At 34.9% G+C, this 20,344-nt stretch overlaps 1 protein-coding gene across 2 annotated transcripts in view; it reads left to right on the top strand.

Moving 5' to 3' along the window:
• LGR4 (leucine rich repeat containing G protein-coupled receptor 4) overlaps positions 1–20,344 on the top strand; it is a 106,325-nt gene that overhangs the window by 64,651 nt on the left and 21,330 nt on the right. For both annotated transcript variants that reach the window (XM_007434567.4, XM_007434568.4), the window contains exons 5-13: positions 6,085–6,300; positions 7,871–7,942; positions 9,086–9,154; positions 11,998–12,069; positions 12,163–12,234; positions 14,379–14,447; positions 14,753–14,824; positions 15,580–15,645; positions 20,205–20,276. In XM_007434567.4, coding sequence (XP_007434629.1) covers positions 6,085–6,300; positions 7,871–7,942; positions 9,086–9,154; positions 11,998–12,069; positions 12,163–12,234; positions 14,379–14,447; positions 14,753–14,824; positions 15,580–15,645; positions 20,205–20,276 — 780 coding nt within the window. The remainder of the gene's footprint in view (positions 1–6,084; positions 6,301–7,870; positions 7,943–9,085; positions 9,155–11,997; positions 12,070–12,162; positions 12,235–14,378; positions 14,448–14,752; positions 14,825–15,579; positions 15,646–20,204; positions 20,277–20,344) is intronic.

Raw genomic sequence — 20,344 nt, 5'->3', positions numbered from 1 at the left:
TATATTATTTTTGCAGCTGTTTTATTCTTACCATGGATGTTTTAATCTGTATTTGTTCTATGTAAATCACCAAGAGTCCTTTTTATTATGGCAACGTAGAAATATGTTTAATAAATAAATAAATGTGTGTGTTAAAAGTATATAGATTCAGAATAAGGGCAGGATACTTGTATTTGTTTTCAAGAACCACTGAGAGGTATTGTATTTGCAAAGAATTAGGATTAACTTTGAGAGCTAACTTCATAGGTGTTTCCCATTCCCAAATTTTAAATCTCTGCTGTATTGACAATATTATGCTCCAGAGGCAGCCTGGTGAGTTATTGGAATTGTGCTCACCAGCCTGGCATGTGGGTAGATAGCCAAAAGTAAAATATAGGTGATGAGAATACCCTCATTGGGCTAGCTTCTTTTATATTAGCTGAAGTTGCAGAAGATCTGTCAAGGATAATCTTATATATAATGTAATACAGAAATCTGCCTTGGAGTTTATATGAGTAATGGTCAGAAAGTCTTCTTTTGGCAGTATGCCTTAGGGACATGATCAAGGAAATGTTGCAGAGGTTGTCAAATAGAGAGCCCAGGAGATTAACTTAAAAAGAGCATAAAATAGTTTCTTGTGACTATATTATGGTATTAACAGAATTTGACCTTTTGAGGAAGGTTTTGTTCCAAGGAAAAATGCTTTGAAGATCATTGAGGTGTGTAGTCTCAAAGTAGGTAACATTTAATATGTAAAATACTGGAAAATCTCTCTGTTACCAAGGTTCTTTTTCACTAAGAATACTTATATTGACTAAAAAATACTTAAGCTATCATCTCATTCCAGAATCTTCCAAATTAAATGTGACTTAGCTGGATGTCTGGCACCTTTCCCCTCTACATGGGAAGGGTGCTGTAGGGGGATTTTTTCTTGATGACAAAATACATTTTTCCTCCTCAGAACCTTTTGACTTTTTACCAAGGATAGTTTAATTTCCTGCCCTGAGTGTATGTTTTAGTAGCTTTTGATTTATTGAGATACACATTATCTGAAAGTCCTGCTATTTTTTTTGTTAAATTTTTCAATCTTTTTGAGCTATTATTAAAGAAGTTTGCAAAACTTTTACAGTTCCTGATATTAGCACAACTGTTTGCTAGCAAGAAACTAAAAACAGCCTGCCTGCCTGCCTGCCTGCCTGCCTGCCTGCCTGCCTGCCTGCCTGCCTGCCTGCCTGCCTGCTTACTGAAGGAAGCTGGAAGCTGTTCAGTGAACAGTTTGTGCAAATGAAAGATTGAAAATCTTCTTTTTAGATCAAAAAGCTATTATCTGAAAGGTCTGTCTGTATCATCAGGTGCTATACAACTTTCGGGCCAAACTTTAGGCTTATTTGAGGTGGCTGTGTCACACAATCCAGTTGGGTTTCCTGGACAAAGCGTAAAGTGGCTGACAAGCAATGAAATATTACTGTAAATCAGTGTTGGTTACCATGAGCAGAATAGAGGACACTATTAGGCTTGTGCCCTGTGTAATTAAAACTCTTGTTTTCTTTTTCTCTTTGCTGTATTCCATTGTGTCATTTTATTCTATTGAGTCATAGAGACTCTAATTGTGTAGAAGTATAACTTGTAAAGGAATAATGAGGCATACTCTTTTTAGAGGTTTTTGATTCATACTGCTATTTTCTTCTTGCTGCTGATTAGTTTTTATTATTGACTTAGTATTTAGTGTTTGAATTTTATTCGAACATAATTTCTGTTATGATTATAAGTTCCTTCTAAATCTCTTGACCAGAAGTAATTGGACATCCTTCAGAGAAATAATACGCTTGCTTGGCATTGCTTTCTTCACCTTGCCAGAAAAACACTTTATCAAAGGATGCTGTTATAGCCTCCTGTTGTGTTCATTGCCTATCACTTCTGACCTGTGCTCTTGGGAATAAGTTGTCAGTTTGGCAAGTTCCTGCATATCACATTCATTTGTATCCTACATTTATACAGGGCATAATTGATGCTTGGCTTGTACTGGATGCCTTTTATATGCTTTGGAAATGGTTGAGGGAGATCTGATGGGATGGTAAAAATAAAATTGACATTTTTGCCAGCTGACCACAATTTTATTGACTAGAATTTAGAATAGGTTGCTTGTGACCAGAGGTTTCAGAGAAAGCTGGAGCTTAGATAGTGAGAGGAAGTTCTTAAATTGTAATTTGACTTTATAATCATATTTTTTTCTTTCAATTTTTGTAAATACAGTTCATCATTTTGAAAAGTATGGTAAAAAGCATAAGTACTGTATATATAATAAAAGTACAATAACTATATAAGAGCCCCCCCCCCAAAAAAATTGGGAGGGTATAAAAGTCTACTGCAGTTTTAAGGAGGGAAAAAAATTAAACTTCCTTATTCGCTGTTTTTCTTCAAAAGGATATTTGTACAAGTAGAGATCATTTAGTAAGACTACTTCATTAAAGGAATGAATAATATAAGGCAAATGTTAAGGATTCAAGGATTCACTGTTACGTTAATTTTTCAGCAAATGGTATTCACTACGCTCTTAAAAATTATTGATCTAAAGAAATGTAGTGGTAAAAGGTAAAAAAAACCCCAAGAACAACTAATTTTTCAGTGCTTTGGCATAACCAAACACCATAGTGAGACTTTAGAAGCTAAACAGCTGATACAGTTGTTAGTTAAGCATGATGTTTTACTATTTGACGTAATGTTTTACTATTTTATACATCTTGAAGGAAATGCTAGAACCATGATAAAATTAATTAACAAAGGTAGTTATGTAATTTTCCAAATTTTCTCAGAAAGACCAATAAAACCCCAAACTGAATATGGACATTGCCATCTGTAATGATAAAAGTAATATGAACCTGGTTGGACCTTGTGAACAAATCTTTTCAAAACTATAATCAGCAGAAATAGGTTTCCATCTATAATCAAGCCTCTACCAGCTGAATATTTTCCTATTCCTTACTGGTAGTATATATCTATATATTTAAAACGTGAGTGACCAAGAAACGGAAGAAAGGAACAGGAATTGTTTCTGTCTTTTTCAAATGTATAAGATACATTTTAAACATAGATTTGTATAGTAGATATTAATTTCTTAATATCAAGAATGAATGATAATGCTCTAATTCATTGGGAGCATATGCAAAACCAATTAATATTCAAGGTAAGTGTTTGAAACAAGAATAGAATTTTAGGAAGAATAGTAATTTTAATTGTAGTTGTTCTACCAAGCAAAGCTATAACAAAAAATGTTGCCTTAACCACATTTTGTTTTGATATTTCACATAAAGAGAAATCATAATTATGTTCTTTAATTGGTGCCAGTCCTTTGCAATAGTTATTCCTAAAGGCAATAGTTAGCACTAAATGTATTTGTTTATTTTATTTATTTATGAATTTATAGTATACCTTTAATCTATTTTTAATTACTTTTATCGGTGTTTTTGTTTCTAATGATGGAAAACTGCTACAGATTTTTTGGCATCCATGTCACTGAAATAAAGTGTTCTTATCACTAAATAATTTAATTGAATGTTCTAGCATTAACATATTACATATCATTAAGCATAAGTGCATTCTCCTCTACCCATAGCAAAAAGATACTCAGATATCATTGCTTTTCAGCCGGCACGTTTGGGACAGTAATTTCTCCTTTATTACAGACGGAAAATGTCATAGTAAAATCAGGCTTAGGTCAGTTCAACATGCAAATGGCCCAATAAGCCTAATATTGGCAACATTCTAATAAGCATTGAATTTGGGAGAATTGGTGGAATGAAACTCAGTCAAGGCTTTAGTGATAGAAATCGGTATAGTTCACAAAATAGCCAGGACTTTAACAAGGGATCATTTCTTTATGAGTTTGACATTATTTAGTCATTTTGTATAGCCTTTATATTAAAATTCTTATTTTTGTACTTTTTTCTGCATTTCTTTATATCTTCAGTAAATTAATTTGTGAAAATTAATACATATTTGAAATGCATGAAAACCAGAGAGTTTGAGGAGACACTTGATAAGCTCAGGTTCCTGTTAGCAAAAGTAACACAGTGCCTAAAATATTCGTAAACATTTAGGTTTGTTGGAAAATGGATATATGTAGCATGGAAGCATTTTGGCCCTGGGGCATTATTTAACTTGTAGATACTAGAGTAAACAAACCTGATTCAAATTATCTCATATTGGATAGCAGTAGTTCCTGGAAGAGTTCTGTAATTGGTTGCCGCCACTGAGAATTCCAGAAAACCAGAATGATCACACTGTGGGCCACTTCCAAGGATGGAGGCACAAGCAAGCCTTATCAGCTGTTTGTGGGCTAACAGATACTGGCGAGCTAGACTGCTAAGCTGTTTAAGTCTTACAGACTAATACTGTCATCTTGAATTGGGGTGAATTGTTCACAAGTAGCCAATGCAGTTCTTTAAGGATACGTGTATTGGGATGTTTTAACTGTGATTATGATAATACACTTCCAGGAATCCTTGGTAGCATCATTGGTAAACAAATGGAATAAATAAATAATGCCAACCCAAAAGTCATTGTTCTTATCAAAAGACATAGTAATTCTAATTGTGTTTGTAAGATAAATAATATTTATCTTAAATAATTATTGAACAATTAATGGACTTCAAATATTTGGGAGCCACCTTCCTATTTTTCTTTAATAATGGAAGACTAGAACAAAAAACATTGTTTAAACCTCAAAAATGTCTAGTGCAATAAGTTTGGTTTGCTAATTGCAGAAGCAATAATTTTGCCCCTGAAGTAGTAAAACTTTTAAAGGCCAAGGTATTGCGACTTCTGCTGTATAGCACACAGTTTTGCATGTGTCAGAGTTGCAGAATTTTAGAAACAACCCAAACAAGATTTATAAGAACAATGCTTGGCATCCTCTGCTGTTTCTCAAATAGTTTTTCATATACTATATAGAAGCTGGTCTTCCATATATGACACTAGTGTGCTTCCTTGTACAGTTGGTGGTTGAACACTGTGAGAACAGACTACTGGACTAGTTGGGCCAAGGGTCTGACCCAGCAGGGTGCTGCCTATGTTGTTATGTCTTTCCTCAACACAGGCATATTTAAGAATGTGTTGGTTAAGATACTGAATAAAATTAAACTGTATGGAAGGTTCTCTTGCCTCCTTCCTCCCCCCAAATTTTCATTGCCATCTCCATCTTCTCAGAATTCAGCTTCAGTTATCATTGGTACAGAAGACAGGAAAAAGAGAAACAAGACTACGTCTCTTTAGACAGCTTCCTAAATGTCCTTGTCCAAGACATTGTAAGAAAAAGTAGAGCCGGTACACTGGCCTAACTCTTTATACATTGAAAAGTACAGGTAACCCTCATTTACTGACAGTAATTGGGACCAGAACTCCATCGCTAAGTTACATGATCGTAAAGCATGATATCACATGTGAGTTCTAGTCCTACCCTAGGCACAAAGCTAGCTGGTGACTTTGGGCCAGTCACTCTCTCTCTCAGCCCGAGGATAAAGGCAGTGGCAAACCACTTCTGAAAATGTTATCAAGAAGACTGCAGTGACTTTTCCAGGCAATGACCAGGAGTCAATAGTGATGTAAAGGCATAGCCCACCTACCCACCCAATACCTTTAAATGGGAAAATTTTAGAGTTGTTAAGACACTTACATTACTTCTTGATAATACCAGGTAGTTTGTTTTGAAAACTGAATCCATGTATGCTGAGAGGGTAGTTGCATTATGTTCTCAGGTCAGTTTTTGCTTGCACAGGTAAGCAGTGAATTATTCCTGAAGGTGGCCTTGTAGGTGCTTAAAAGGAGTATGTCACTGAATCAGTAAATAATTGGGCAATTATCTGTTTTTGTAAATAGTAGGTTATGTATTCTTCTGATAGATAAACTGTACTGTACTGTGTGTAAAACTTATTGCCTTCATTCTAGACTCTGTTGGATTGCATGTTCATTAGGCCCATGACTAAGTTTCTGGGCTGCCTTCCCCCAATTTTCAAATGTTTACTTCTTTCTAATCATTTAAAATTTTTTGAATAGTTTGCTTCTCATGTTATACACCCTCTGTTTAATGCTCATGTTCCTTTTCTTCAGGCGTTTAGATGCTAATCACATTACAGCTGTTCCAGAAGACAGTTTTGAAGGTCTAATTCAACTACGTCACCTGTGGCTGGACGATAATAGTTTGACTGAAGTTCCAGTTCTTCCACTCAGCAATCTTCCCTCACTGCAGGCTTTAACTTTGGCTCTCAATAAAATAACTGAAATCCCTGACTTTGCATTCAGAAATCTGTCAAGTCTTGTTGTTCTGTAAGTATTTGTATCCTGTCATCTCAGTGATTACTTAAGTATTCAAGGAAAAAAATGGATTTATAACTTCATTACATTTTCATAGGGGAAAAATTTCCATTCTGAGATGTTTTTGGAAGGCAGCCAGGGTGGGAGCAAACCAGGTGTTCACAGGGAGGTCACTCCAAAGGACCAAAAAGAAGCACCACAAAGCTTCAGCCCACCTCATCTCTATAAGATGGGGAACCTCTAATAGTTTCTTCCAAGTAGATCTTGCTGATCCAAGTAGATCAGGCTGATTCCAGTGAGAGAATGCAGTCCTGCAAATAATTTGGCACCAAGCCATGTAGGGCTTTGTTAGTTAGCACTAGCACTTTAAATTGCACCCAGAAGCCTAATAGTAACCAGTGTAGGGCCTGCAGTACTGGTGTAATACCCAAAATGGGTTGCTGTATTCTGAATTAACTGAAGCCTCTGAATAGTTTTTAAAAACAGCCCCATGCACAGTTCATTGCAGAAGACTAAATGGGCGGCATGACTCATTGTAGCAAGGTTCTTTTGCCCCAGGTAGTGCCACAACTGGCACACAACCAAAGCTGGCAAAAAAACCCTGGCTGCAGCTTTCATCTGCTATTCTAGCAGGAGCTGTGAATCCAGAAGGACTTCCAAATCATGGACCTGCTTCTTCAAGAGTAGTGCTACCTTATCAAGATATACCACTAGAGCAGGCAGAGAATCCCAATGGACAAGCAATAACTGTCCTCCTAGGGTTCAGTTTAAGCCTATTCTTTCCTATATAGAGCCTCACAAAACTTCAGCGGTGTCACAGACTGGCCTGGGGTAGCCATGTAAAACTGGGTATCATTAGCCTATCATTACCCCAGTCCTAGTGCCTTTATGTAAAAGTTAAATAGGAGGGGAGAGAAAGCTCATCCCTGTGGCACGCTACAGGGGAATAGCCACCAGGCGAGTCTCCCTTCCCCCCAGCCCAGACTGGAACCACCCACTGTGGAAGGAGTTTCTGGAGAACAACCCACTAAGGCAATGAGAAAAGAGTAATGGTGCCATTATTTATCTTATTGCCAGGAGTAGGCCTGAACATAGGCACATACACATGCTCAGATTTGCTTTCTGTCTTTCTTCACTGGCACTCCAGGTGTTGTTTTTGCCATTTCGCCTCTTCATCTTCTTGGCTTTCATGGGAGCAGCAACAACACGGAGTAATTTATGTAACCTTTCCTGCGATTCTTGTGGCTTGAGGAGAGTCACATTATCAAGTCAGTTTCTATGAAAATCCATTTTAAAGGTGATTTCTGGATTCCTCCATTCTCTTTGTCAGAATTGGAGAGCTGCCTTTTTCACACCTAGAAACTTCATTCTTAAAAAGAAAAATGCAGAGTGGATTTCAGAATACATAGCTTGTTTGTTTTCTACTACCTTGCTTAGCAACCAAAGGGCTTTTATATATTAATACTTTACCACTTAGGATGATCTTTCAAGTGTGATGCATTTTTTGCTCACATCTCAGCTTTTGGGAACAGTGTGGCAAAAAATGATTCACCAGGTAATGGATTCCCCTTTTCTTTTTCAGACATCTCCATAACAATAAAATAAAAACATTGGGCCGACACTGTTTTTATGGATTAAACAACCTAGAAACTTTGTAAGTATCCTGCCTTTGAGGCTGTGTAAGAGGCTATGTATTACAAAAGACTTAATCCCTTCAAATATTGACATTAGGAATTTAAACCATTTGGTTTAGAAATGTGAGGCTTATAATTAGGCATAATTATGCTGTGATTAGCCATATTTACTTACATTTACAAATGTACTTAATGCTTTGTTGTGAAACAGAACTGGTCACAACTTGGTTTGATTTTCTTTTGCAAGTTATTTTGTTGCAGGAATGAGGAAATTTCACAGTCCCTTCAATGTATCTTTTTGTTTTTGTCAGCTGGGCTGGTTTTAGCTTTGTTTTTTTCCTTGTTTTCCAGCCACATTACCAAAAAAAAAAGTATACAGTACAAAGAAAGATAAGACAAAGAGGGAGTGATAGTTGAAAAGAGAGAGGGGGAAAAAAGATACGGTTGTTGCTTTTAGGAGTACAAGCGTGCGACTGCTGACAGTTGTGATTTATGGAATCTATTTTATCTAGCTACCCAAGCATGAGGAGAAGTTATGAAAAATAGATACATATTAGTAAGGTCCAGTGAGCTGACATCAATCTACTATCAATTGGCATTACTAAAGAAGATCGGAGAGATAGAAAAGCTGTAGGTCATGCTTCAGGAACTATCTTAAAGGAATCATTACAGTCAGTCACTTTGTTGGGAAATGGAAGGAAGTAACATTCCCAACAGTAAGTAGGTAGCCCCAGTTTTCTGACTGAGGGGGGCATTCAGAGAGGGAAATGGGCATTACTCTGGAGCATGAAGATCTTTGGCTCCTACCAAGAAGAACTAGTAATTTGATAGTTGAATGTCAGCAGTAGGGTAAGGCAGGTACTGCAGCAATCAAGGACAGATGGGAGGGAGTAATTCTAGTGATTCAGTATACAGATTCTAAAATCTATTAAACTTAATGAGCTAGCTCTGGTATCCAGAGTACAGTGAAAAATTAACACTATCCTATGGGAGGATAAGGTATGTGAAACAAGTGTGTGTCAAGTATATGTGTGCGTGCGTGCATATATGGCATAGTAGGAGACACATAACAAGCTTAAACCAAGAGGATTTAAACAAATTAAAGGATATTAATTGTTTTTTCATAATGGACCACATAATGCAATTGTTTCTGTTCTTTCAAGGGACTTAAATTATAACAGCATGGTGGAATTTCCAGAAGCAATTAGGTCACTTCCAAGCATAAAGGAATTGTGAGTATTATTACATACTCTTATTTTATTTTTTCCAACAAAAAAAAAATGAGAGAGAGAGAGAGAGAGAGAAAGAAATGTTTAGTTTTAGGAATGTTGTGTTTTTCCTCTTGACAAACTAAAATGAATTAAGTTCAAATGGGAATACCATCATAGGATCAACTTAAAATAATCAGTGAGCTGGCTTTTTGGTTTCTCATATTTGGTATTGTTTAGTTGAGTGCCATACAGGTTATTTATTTTTTTAATGAATCAATGTAGCTTCCTTTGCTTTCTGTAATGTGGAGTTATTTATTCTAAATAGAATGTTAAATACAGGATAAAATGATTGGTAGGACTGTGCAGTGCTTATAAAAAATTGCTTTGGAAAGTGTGAGTTGCAAGCATATCACCTGTCTATAGCTCTTTAAAGCAGCTGTGACTTTTCCTGGGATCATGTGGCAGCAGCAACAGAGGGCAGCATCACAATCCCGGAAAAAGACACTACTGCTGTAAAATGTTACAGGCAGGTACTATATTCCAAAGTATCTTTTTGGCATGGAATCCAAAGCATTGCATGGCCTAATTATCAACAATTATGATAATTTCTTTATGGAAAATTACATCAGAGTTATAAATAGAGTTAAGGGAATTTATTGACAATATCTGTTAGAGTTGTGGTTATATCTTCAAGGAAATATAAATCTGTGCATTAAAAAAATGCATTATATTTATATTTTCCTTTAAAAACTTAAAATAGCTTAATAAATAATTTACCTTATTAATAGCTTGTTCTTAATTTTGAAAATAAGACTATAGTATACGTATATGTAATTTTTGAGATCTATGCAGCCATTGACAAAGGAATAGGATGTAGCTTAGTGGCACTGTTTTTCCAAGAATTTTCAGCTTTCTTTCTTAAAATCATCTGGGTTTTTTTGGAAAAAAACAAACAAATCTGAAATGAGTTTACCCAAAATAAATCTACAAGTCCAGTTTGCAAGATATCACATTTTTCTTTAAACAATTTAGCATCAAAATTTGGCTGCTTTTTTTAATCTTCAGATTTTCAAATTTTGCAACTTATTAGAAAATTTTAATTGTTTATTTAAATATTGTGTTCAACAATAATAGTCCTCCCCTTTCAATTTATTTATTTTTTACTCATTTATTTATTCATTCATTCATTCTTACAAATTAGATGTAGAGGGCATAGGGCCTTGAAGGACAGGAAGAAGAGCCGCTACCAAGGCAACTATCAGATAAGCGGAGCTTGAGCCCATTCCAAGAAACTAGTTTGAGTAAATGTCTCAGACAATACTGTCCCTAGTTTACACTAAGTGAAGGCAGGGGGAAGCACATTCAGGCTTGCAAGATTCTGTTACTATAGTTACAATAATAGTCCTGACCTATATGACAGTTGTTTCTTAGTCTGGTCTACCTTATAGATCTGACACTAGGTGTTATCATTTTCAAGAAAAAGGATTATTCTGTAATACTAATAAAAATGCAAGTTTAAAAGAGTGTGGAAAAATAGATGATTATAATTGAGAAAAAAGCAGTTTAAGGAATAAAATAAAATAAAATAAAATAAAATAAAATAAAATAAAATAAGAGTGTATAGCCAGTAAATATCAGAAATGCCATTAGGAACCTGGAGTATTATGAAACATTTCATGCGCAATTTCTGGTCAGAATATGTCTCTATTAAACTTTTAAAATATTTGATTGCCACAATTAGAATCAGTAAACAGGAAAAAAGAGAAATTATAAATAGTATATAATATATTAAGAAAATAATGTACATAGCATATAGACTATGTGAAATTTAGCATAAACTCTGAAGCCCAAATTTTACATATGGCATAATTCCATGTATAAAATTGTAGCCTGAAAAAGACTTATTTACATGACTTTTTTTCTGTTTAATTCTAGATAAATAGATAGCCCCCTCATCAGATCTTTACTAGCCTATCCTGAAGTGAGGATAGTTAATACTGTAGTTAATAAAGTTTCAGAAGTTAAGTTAGTCTGGAAGACACTCTCTCCTGTTAATGCGTCATTTTCTCCATATGTTCAATCTAGAATCTTCATCTGTTCACTGTACTTCATATTTTTTCCTGTCTATGCAAGGCTAGAAATTTCTGGTTTGTCTTAAAGAACAGTTCTCAGAATGTTTAGGGAAGCATCTGGTAGGATTTTAATTATAATAACTCCCATTTTCAAAGAGATTTCATTTCCTTTTAGTTTTAAAATTGCTTCTTTAGTTTTGAAATGTATACATTCTACCAGTATATCATGTTGTGGTTATCTTCATCTTGCTGTTTGAGGTAAGTCTTCTCTATCTCTTTCCAGGTCTTCCTTACCAAATTCTTCTAGTATGCTTCTAAAATTTAGATTATTTTTACACCACTTGGTTTCTAGTGGTTCCAGCTTGGCTTCCAATTGGTTCCATTCTGTTTGTTGAGTAGTTTGGCTAAAGATAATTCTGAATATTCAGTCTTTAATTTTTTAATCTCTTCCGAAATTCAGCTTGAGTTGCCAATCTGTAATACCTGTTTTCCATTTTTGCGTGGAAAATGTACTTGCATTTTCTGGGGTGATTGTTGAAATAACTTACAGAAAGATTATCTTCTAGTAGACAGATCTTGCGTATAAAGAACTTCTGGAATTGTGGAGAAAAGGAAGTGTTTTGCTGCGATTCTTCCTTGGAGAAGTTTTTACTTTGTTTTCTTTTACTCATTTTGAAAAGTAATAAAGCAAATTTAACTAATAAGAGTAAAAAATTGATAAAGGATCATTAGTATTTGATATATGATCACAAAATAGTAAACTATTAATCCAGCCTTTCAATTTGTTTTTAGGGGATTTCACAGCAATTATATTTCCATGATTCCTGATAATGCATTTAGAGGAAACCCACTTTTAAGAACAATGTAAGTTTTTAATTTTAAAAAATAAATTCTGGTTTAATGGATCAAAAAATAAATGTATGAATGATAAAGCTTGCCTTTTTTTTCTCCCTTCAGACATTTGTATGATAACCCTTTATCCTTTGTTGGGAACTCAGCCTTTCAAAATTTATCAGATTTGCATTCCCTGTAAGTAGACTTGTAATTAATCTTAAATTTATTTGTGCTAATTAGTCCTCTAATCCTAAGTGCATATATTTGGATATTCTATTAATTTCAGTAGAATTACTTCTGAGAATCTTTGCTTTAGATTTTGGCCATGGTAGGATCCCATAAATATGGGTAGTTATTTTTTGAAGCAAATGACCCCTGGAACAAGATTAAAATAAATGTATTTCAGATTGTTATGGTAGGTCCAGTTGTATGTAACAAGTTAGTTTAGTAAACAAAGGAAAACTTTTTCAAAGAAGTTGGTAATAGTTTTGCTTAATGTTGCAATACTAGAAAGAAACAAGAGAACATTCAACCTCATAATTATGATAAATGCAGATCAATAAAATCTGTTATGCAAATTGATAATGGATAGTATATTAACCATGGGGTTGCAGTTATAAAGTCATTCAGGAAAGAAAAGGTAGATAGCCCTGTCCAACAATAAAATGACTGATGGAAAAATAAACATTATTGCAGAAGATTCACAGTAGTATTTCTATACTTAAGCAGTAAGTTAGTGGCTGCGCAAAAGCTTTCAGCTGGCCAGTTTCATGAAGACCTAAGCCCTTTTCAGATGTTAAGATGTTAACACAAGGGGGACACCATTGTATCCACTAACTCACTCTCAACTTTACAAATTTAAACTTCCTAATGCTGAATAGGAATATCTTCAATAGCCTTCTTCTTGCTCAGATGAGCTCCAGTAGAAGATTCTGTGTAACTATGAACCATATTTTTCCAGTTTTTATTCATATCAAGGATTCTGCTCATGTTCACGCAGACCCAAACTGAACCCCCTTGCCAGCTTCCCCACTCAGCAGAGGAAAGTTGGAAGTGGGGGTCAGTATACTGTATGCAGTTCCATCTATTTTATTTATATTGTGTATTCTATTTAATTGTGATATAGATAGTTATGTATGTACTGACTGTCAAAATAATTGCGTTTAATTATAGTTGAAACATTTCAGAAATGCTGCAAGCGCCAAAGCAATCTCCCAAAATATTACAAGTTTTCAAGAAGTTGGAGATTTACTGCTAAGATTTACAGAACAAAAAGTCTTTTTGTATTCAATACATACATCATAAAGCTTTCAAGTACTAATTACTTTCAGAACAAGCCTTCATGGAGCAGGCTGGATGAACTTCTCTTTGAACAATACAATTTTTAGCAATTCAACTATAGAAATTCTTTTCATTGATCCCTTGTAATTATGTATTAACTTTTCAAAGGTAGTATTACTGACCATTGTTAACTGTCATTACAAACATAGGGAGATGTATTCTTTATTGTTTTTCTGTACTTCTTTGTGAAAACTCTTCTATTCTTGCTGTGTGTGGGTGTTTAATCTCGCAAAATCACACAGAAGCTGATGGTTTATATATTTTGGTATGTTTGTAAAAACTCATCTTAGTAGCTACACCCTTCAGAAACAAAACACTGAGAGCTTAATCAAGCAAATGCTTGTAATTCTTAGTTATACTGAAATTTGTTTAATTTACAGTGTCTGTTTTATATTACTACTCCATTTGGTTCCAAAATGAAATAATAAAGTGGTTTGTCTTAAACTCTCATATCTTCATTTAATTCAGGAACTGTTTTGATCTGTTACTTGAGTGTCTAAAATAAAATGTAATCATCTTTAGAAGCACTGTGTTTCTTTCATGAGTTCTCTATCCCATGCATTTATGAATAGGAGATAAATGTGTATTTTTAATTTTAGTGATAATTCCACAAAGCTTACAATAAGATGTACATAACAAGAAAATAAATGGTTTAACGGTTACATCATACATTCAGTTTTGCAATAAAGCTGACTTGGAAACTGACCACATTGTCATCTGCAGGATATTAGTATATTCTCAGGAATCCAAGTTCTGGCAAACATAAATAATTCATATTTTCATAATTCATAGTTCATTATAGTTCAATAAAAACAAATTAAAAAAAAAAATTTCCCAGTGGCTTAAATCTGGCATAAGTAAATGTTAGTGAGAAAGAGAAAACCACATCAGTACAAAACACTAACAAAAGAACACTAACAAAACTTCTGTTCCCATAGCATTGATTTTTCTATTGAATAGTGAAGCTGTTATGTATTATATTTCTGTTTCTTCCTCAGAGTCATTCGCGGGGCCAACATGGTGCAACAGTTTCCTAATTTAACGGGAACTATCAGTCTGGAGAGTCTGTAAGTATTTACTGTCAGACTACACAAATGAAATAACTAGTAAAAACAATCCATTTCAGATGCTAATAGGCCCGATTGGCAATATTTGGTTCATAAATAAAAAGCGTATTATTAGTGTGGTTTAAGTTTTGATGGATTGCTACTCCTATGATACCTGACACAATTGAACAGATTGAAAAAAAAAGCTAGATTTTTGTGTGGGTGCTTGTTCAGAAATGTGAGATTTGTAACATTCTGGAAAAGTAGCCATTTTTAAAAAATTCTGTTATCAGTGTTCTCACAGATGTCTACATTTTATTCAACAGAACTTTTACAGGTACCAAAATAAGTAATATTCCCACCAGTCTATGCCAAGAGCAAAAGATACTTCGGACTTTGTAAGTATATAACTTCTGATCCTACTCTATTTTTATAAATAAGGACCATAGTATCAGAAAATCAATTTAATGTTGGCCAGTTTGGTAATAGAGATTTCATTTGGGATATAAAAAGCACTTCAACACCAACCTGTATATAGTTAACCAGTTAAAAAACATACAGACAAACCTTAAGCACCACGTGTGTTATGCATGACTTTTATTCATTTGAATATTATAAGACTAGCTTATAAATTGTAGATTACAGCAAGTCCTGTCCAAATGATATTAGGTGTGCTAGGAAACAGCAAATATCTATGCTGTTTTTGCCATATTTTTCCAAATCTGAATAAAATTATGAGGCTCATGAAACTTAAACTTCTAATTTGTTTTCTATATTTTGCTTAATAAAGAGAGCTTTTAAGAAAATAGTTGATCCTGCAATCTATAATCCCTATTCAGTAGTACATGAATTCATTATTTAACTTATTCCCAGAAAGGATATAATATTATAAAGACTTCTTTACTGTAATCATTTTGTGAATTTCTGCTGAAAGTAACTGCTCTGTGTCTGCGCAGTCCTTCTGCATTAAGTTAAATGGAAAATAATGTCAATTTCTTAAGAAAAAACAACTAGGAAAAATAGTTATAACAATATTATAAGAGAAAAAAAGATGAGTATTAACTTGTTTTGTTGATGAACCCTGAGTCATAACCAAAAAATTTTATATAAATTAAGCTCTTTTTTTGTTGTTGTTGTTTCCCTATCTTATAAGGGATTTGTCTTACAACAATATAAAAGAACTTCCAAGTTTTAAAGGCTGCAGTTCCCTAGAAGAAATGTAAGTAAAGAACACACCAAAACTAATTCATTTGTGATTTTTTGTTTTGTTTGCATATTTGTGGTCGGTTTGGTTGAGACCCTGGTTTGCCATTAGAATAAGACAGCAAATATGGTGCTTGACCAGACTGCATCAGAGCAGCCCCTCCCTCTCACAGACCCACTGCAGCTCTTCAGTTTACTGAAATGCTCAGGGAAAAGCATTAGAGGGGATGCCTAGAGCATCAGCCATATTTGAGTCTGACCAGATACTGGTAACAGCTCATGTTTGAGCCTACACAGTGGGAATTTGCATGGCAAAAAAGAAATATGTTGCTGTTCTTATTGCTGAATTCTGCCCAGTGGCCCTTTGTAAGACAACTTGTTCCCTTTTAAGGAAAGATGATTGCCAAGAACATCAGAAGGGCCACTATGAAGGATTGTCATAGCATTTGATGGATAGAACTTTTCGGATTCAAAGAGCATTGGACTTTAGCTGGACAGTGCCAATGGTTTCACCTTGTGAAGTGATCTGGAATCAATCTGAGTCCCTTATGGGATAGGCCTTTCTGTAGTGCAGTTCCATCACCTCTCAGTTAGATTCCTTCCTCTCATGGTTGGTTAAGGCCTCTTGTGAGGTGTCAGGAGGTTGGATTCAAGCAGTAATCTATGCTTCTTTGAGTGAGGGATATTTCCATTACCTCTGGAATAAGCTGTGGTTTTCCCACTGCTCAAGACATCTTTGCTTGACCTGATTATCTTGAATAATTCTGGTTCAGGTAACCCAGCTCACAGTCACTTATGCCTTAGTCTCTTCCCACTTGGAATACTACGGGGCTGCCCTTGGAAAGCATTCAGAAGCTACAGCTGGTACAAAATTTGGTGGCCCAGGCATTTATGGATATATTCATATATACTCAAGTGACCCTTCTGTTTTGGGTATTACACTGGTTGTTGGTTGGCTTCTACATGTGATTCAAGGCACTGGTTGTCACCTTTAAGGACCTACAATGCTCAGGACCAGGGAAAGTCTTCTACTGTATTTATCTGCCTGTCCAATCAGGTCGAATAGTATCAACTCCTTCTAAGCCCTGTCTTACAGTATGTGACAATGCCATCAGATGGAACCTCAGAAATGGGCATTTTAGATAATTGCTCCCAAATTTTGGAATTGCCTCCCCACAGAGATTCAGTCTGCTCCTTCCCCTTCTGGGCTTCAGAAGAGCAGTTTAGATCTGGTTATAGGCATACCTTGGAGATATTGTGGGTTCAGTTCTAGACCACTGCAATAAAGCGAATACTGCAATAAAGAGAGTTACACAAATGTTTTGGTTTCCCAGTGGATATAAAAGTTATGTTTACACTATACTGTAGTCGATTAAGTGTGCAATAGTGTTATGTCTAAAAAAACAATGTACATTACCTTATTTTAAAAATTTCTTAAGACAACAATGAAGTTTGCCGCATCGGTTGACTCTTCCTTTCACGAAAGATTTTTCTGTAGCATGCAACGCTGTTTGATAAACATAATATCTGCGAAGGGCAATAAAGCTAAGCGCAATAAAACGTATACCTCTATCGTAGCAAGTAAAAGAAGAAGGTATGCTATGGTTGAAAATTTGAATCTTGAGAATATATGTATTCTGGGAGAAGGTTTATCTATCTGGTCACTAAGGGTCAACACAGACTTGACCACATATAATTAATCAAAATTTTTGTTTTAGCGTTTTCTGTAATTTTGATAGTGATTTGATTTATTTTGTGGAAGGTTTTATTTATTTTTGAAGGGCTTTAGTATTAGTGTGGGGGGGGGCGGCTTGGTGATATTTCTGATTGTTAGCTACCCAGAGCTTTGACAAATAAAGAAATAAACATTAATTGGTCTATAATTCATAGCACATGGTTGTACTTAAAACTGCATTCTTTGTTCTTGTGGAAGCTAATGTATTGTAACTATAGTAGTGTTGGAAGCACACAGTACCTTGCATTTTATTTATGTTTCCTAAGTGAAGAACTTCACATATGTCTCTCTTAAATTTAATTCTTTCATTTTCAAACTTTTTCTTTATCTTCAGCAGTCATGTAAGCCATCAAGAGTTGTTAGATTGCAATTGGATATAAATGTAATAAATAAAATAAACAGCTGTTGTTCTAATTATTTTTCCTTTATTTTATTTTGAATGTAACTAAAAAGCCTTTATCATCATTCTTAGCACTCTTCACCAACCTAAGCTTATTCCAAACTGCTGCCTTTCTGACACCACCTCTATACATACAATCTGTGTGCATTCTTCCTTGATGACCTGTCCCTCTTTCCCCCCTTCTGCATATGTCCTTTGATTTTCAGATCCTCACTAAGCTTTTTGGCTTCTTCTGCTGTCTTCCACTTATTACCCATTGTAACTGTTTGTCATTGTGCTTTTAGTATCTCCTTTTTTTTAGGAACTCCTACCTGTTTTGAGCTGCTTTTCCCATTAACTTCTCCTGCCATGGAATCTTACTAAATAAAGAATATATTGATTTGCATATATTAAAATCTACTTTTTAGAAAGTCCAATATATGTATTTAATTACACACAACTTTAGTCTAATGTAAAATGTGAGCCTAGAGTAACTTGTATACTGAGATGGGTGGCATACAAGTTTGATTTAGAAATTAAAAAATAAAATAAAAATCAATAATTTCATCATTACTCGGTGACTATCCTTCAGTGCTCCTGCTATTTCTGCTTCTTCTACTGTTCTTTTCTACTGGTTAATATCAAATCAAGGATCATGTACCTTCCTTAACCCCCAAAGGAGAAAATTATCAGCCACGTAAGTCAGGAATTCCTTGGAAAATGCCACGTTTGCCAGAGTTTCTCTTCCAACAGATAATTAAAAGCTCATCACTGCTGTTTCATACCTCCTTCAGTGACCTGCAGTTTGCTTTTAGAAAGCAGCATGCACATCTTTTTGGTCAAATGGGCAACTGAAGACTAAAAGTAATATTGCTTTTATTTGTTGCTCCAATTATTTTAACCTAGACATTGTCCATAGTATCACCCAAGTTCATTCACTTCAATTTCTGAGCAGATGTGGATACTATTAACATAAAGCACAAGTACTATTCCTTTTCTATAGCTTCTGCTCCACTTGAACAAATTGTACCCTTCAGTTGCTGCATTTCATCCCACTGGATCTGTGTTTTAGGTATCATATTTGCCTTAGTAAGACCAATCTTGTTTATTTCCTATACTGTGAGCATTATGATACAAACATAAAAAACTATGAATTTTGGGAGGCACTTTTTTTTTAATTGAATGATTTAGTAGGACTCAAAACAGCAATGTCTCTACTTCTTTCTACTGTGTAAAATGTATATTTGAGGCACTTACTTCAGGATTTTTATCCCCAACCTCCCACAAGATTCAATTTAAAACCTTCCTAATAAAACTTACCATGTTTTGATCAACTACATTTTATCAGTCCTTGTGAAATGCAACCTCTCTTTTGCCAGCAGTCCATGATCAAGATAACTCAGACAGTAGTCCAGAAAGCAGAATTTTCTTATGAATACCATTTGCAAAGCCACTTGTTAATCTGAAGTATTTTTCTTTCCTGTTTCAATCCCCTTCCATAGACTGGAAGGATGGATGAGAACATGATCTGAGCTACCAGTCCTTGAGCTTCCTCCTCAGGTCTTCATGATAATACAGCTGTAGCTGCTCTTTGTAGTATTATTTCTCCCCACATGGATTAGCAAGAAGCAGTAATTATTAGTGGATTTTATAAGTCTTGAAAATTCCATAAGATCCTTAGTCCATGCTCCTGGAAGACAACAAACTCTATGAGATGATGGGTCCGGTTGGTACATGTTTAGTGGGAAGTAACCACTAGTCACAACTCTTTTCTTTTTCTACTTGTAGGACATAGCTGCATTATTTTGGTTCTTCAGGAATCACTTCATGTCTCCTACTCATTACTGCCTCTTTTTCTTCCTCTGAACGTTCAGAGCCTGTTTCTTCTGCAAAGGCCTCAAAGACGTTTCTGAGTTCCAGGGGCGCAGAATATTTTATGTATTTATTACTTCTGGTTGTCATTATTCACGACATGTTCTCCTTTGTTTGAGTCTGGAGAGTTACTTCTTCTGTCAGTTCCTGTTATAGCACATTCTTTGCTTGATCTAATGATTGTTCATATTCTCTTATTGAGGTGAGGTATTACCTCTCAATGCTCCAGTCTTTGTTCTTTGTTTTTAGGTACTGCTACAAGCGTGCACTGGATGCAAATGTATGCTAAGTTGTTTTCAGGCAGGAACAGAAACTTGCCAAAAGCACTGCAGGTCATGATTACAGAATCATTTCCATTCATTTTCAGTTATGTTACTGAAGCCTCACAAATAAAAGGGTTTTTGTCTTGTTCTCTTTCTCTCTCAGAGATCATTCTTTTGGTTTTTCATGCTGTTTTATAAGCAGTAATTAGTGATAAGTTAATATGTTAAATGGAATGGGAGTCTGTTTCACCAGAATAGAATGCAGTGACACAAATATGCCCTTTCTTGATGAAAATCCTCCCCCATAACTAATTTCTGTATTTCAGATCTTTGCAGCATAATCAGATTGAGGAAATCAAAGAAGATACATTCCAAGGACTAACATCTTTGCATACTCTGTGAGTATACTCTCTTTACAAATGCCTTAATGTTAAGAGAAGTTTGAATGTGAACAGTTGTATTCAGT

Source organism: Python bivittatus, unplaced genomic scaffold, assembly GCF_059951505.1.
Source record: "Python bivittatus isolate LINGU-HERP-01145 unplaced genomic scaffold, Pbiv_v1 ctg000480_np1212, whole genome shotgun sequence".
In the NCBI taxonomy this organism is placed as follows: domain Eukaryota; kingdom Metazoa; phylum Chordata; class Lepidosauria; order Squamata; family Pythonidae; genus Python; species Python bivittatus.
This window is presented reverse-complemented; position numbering and strand designations above follow the sequence as displayed.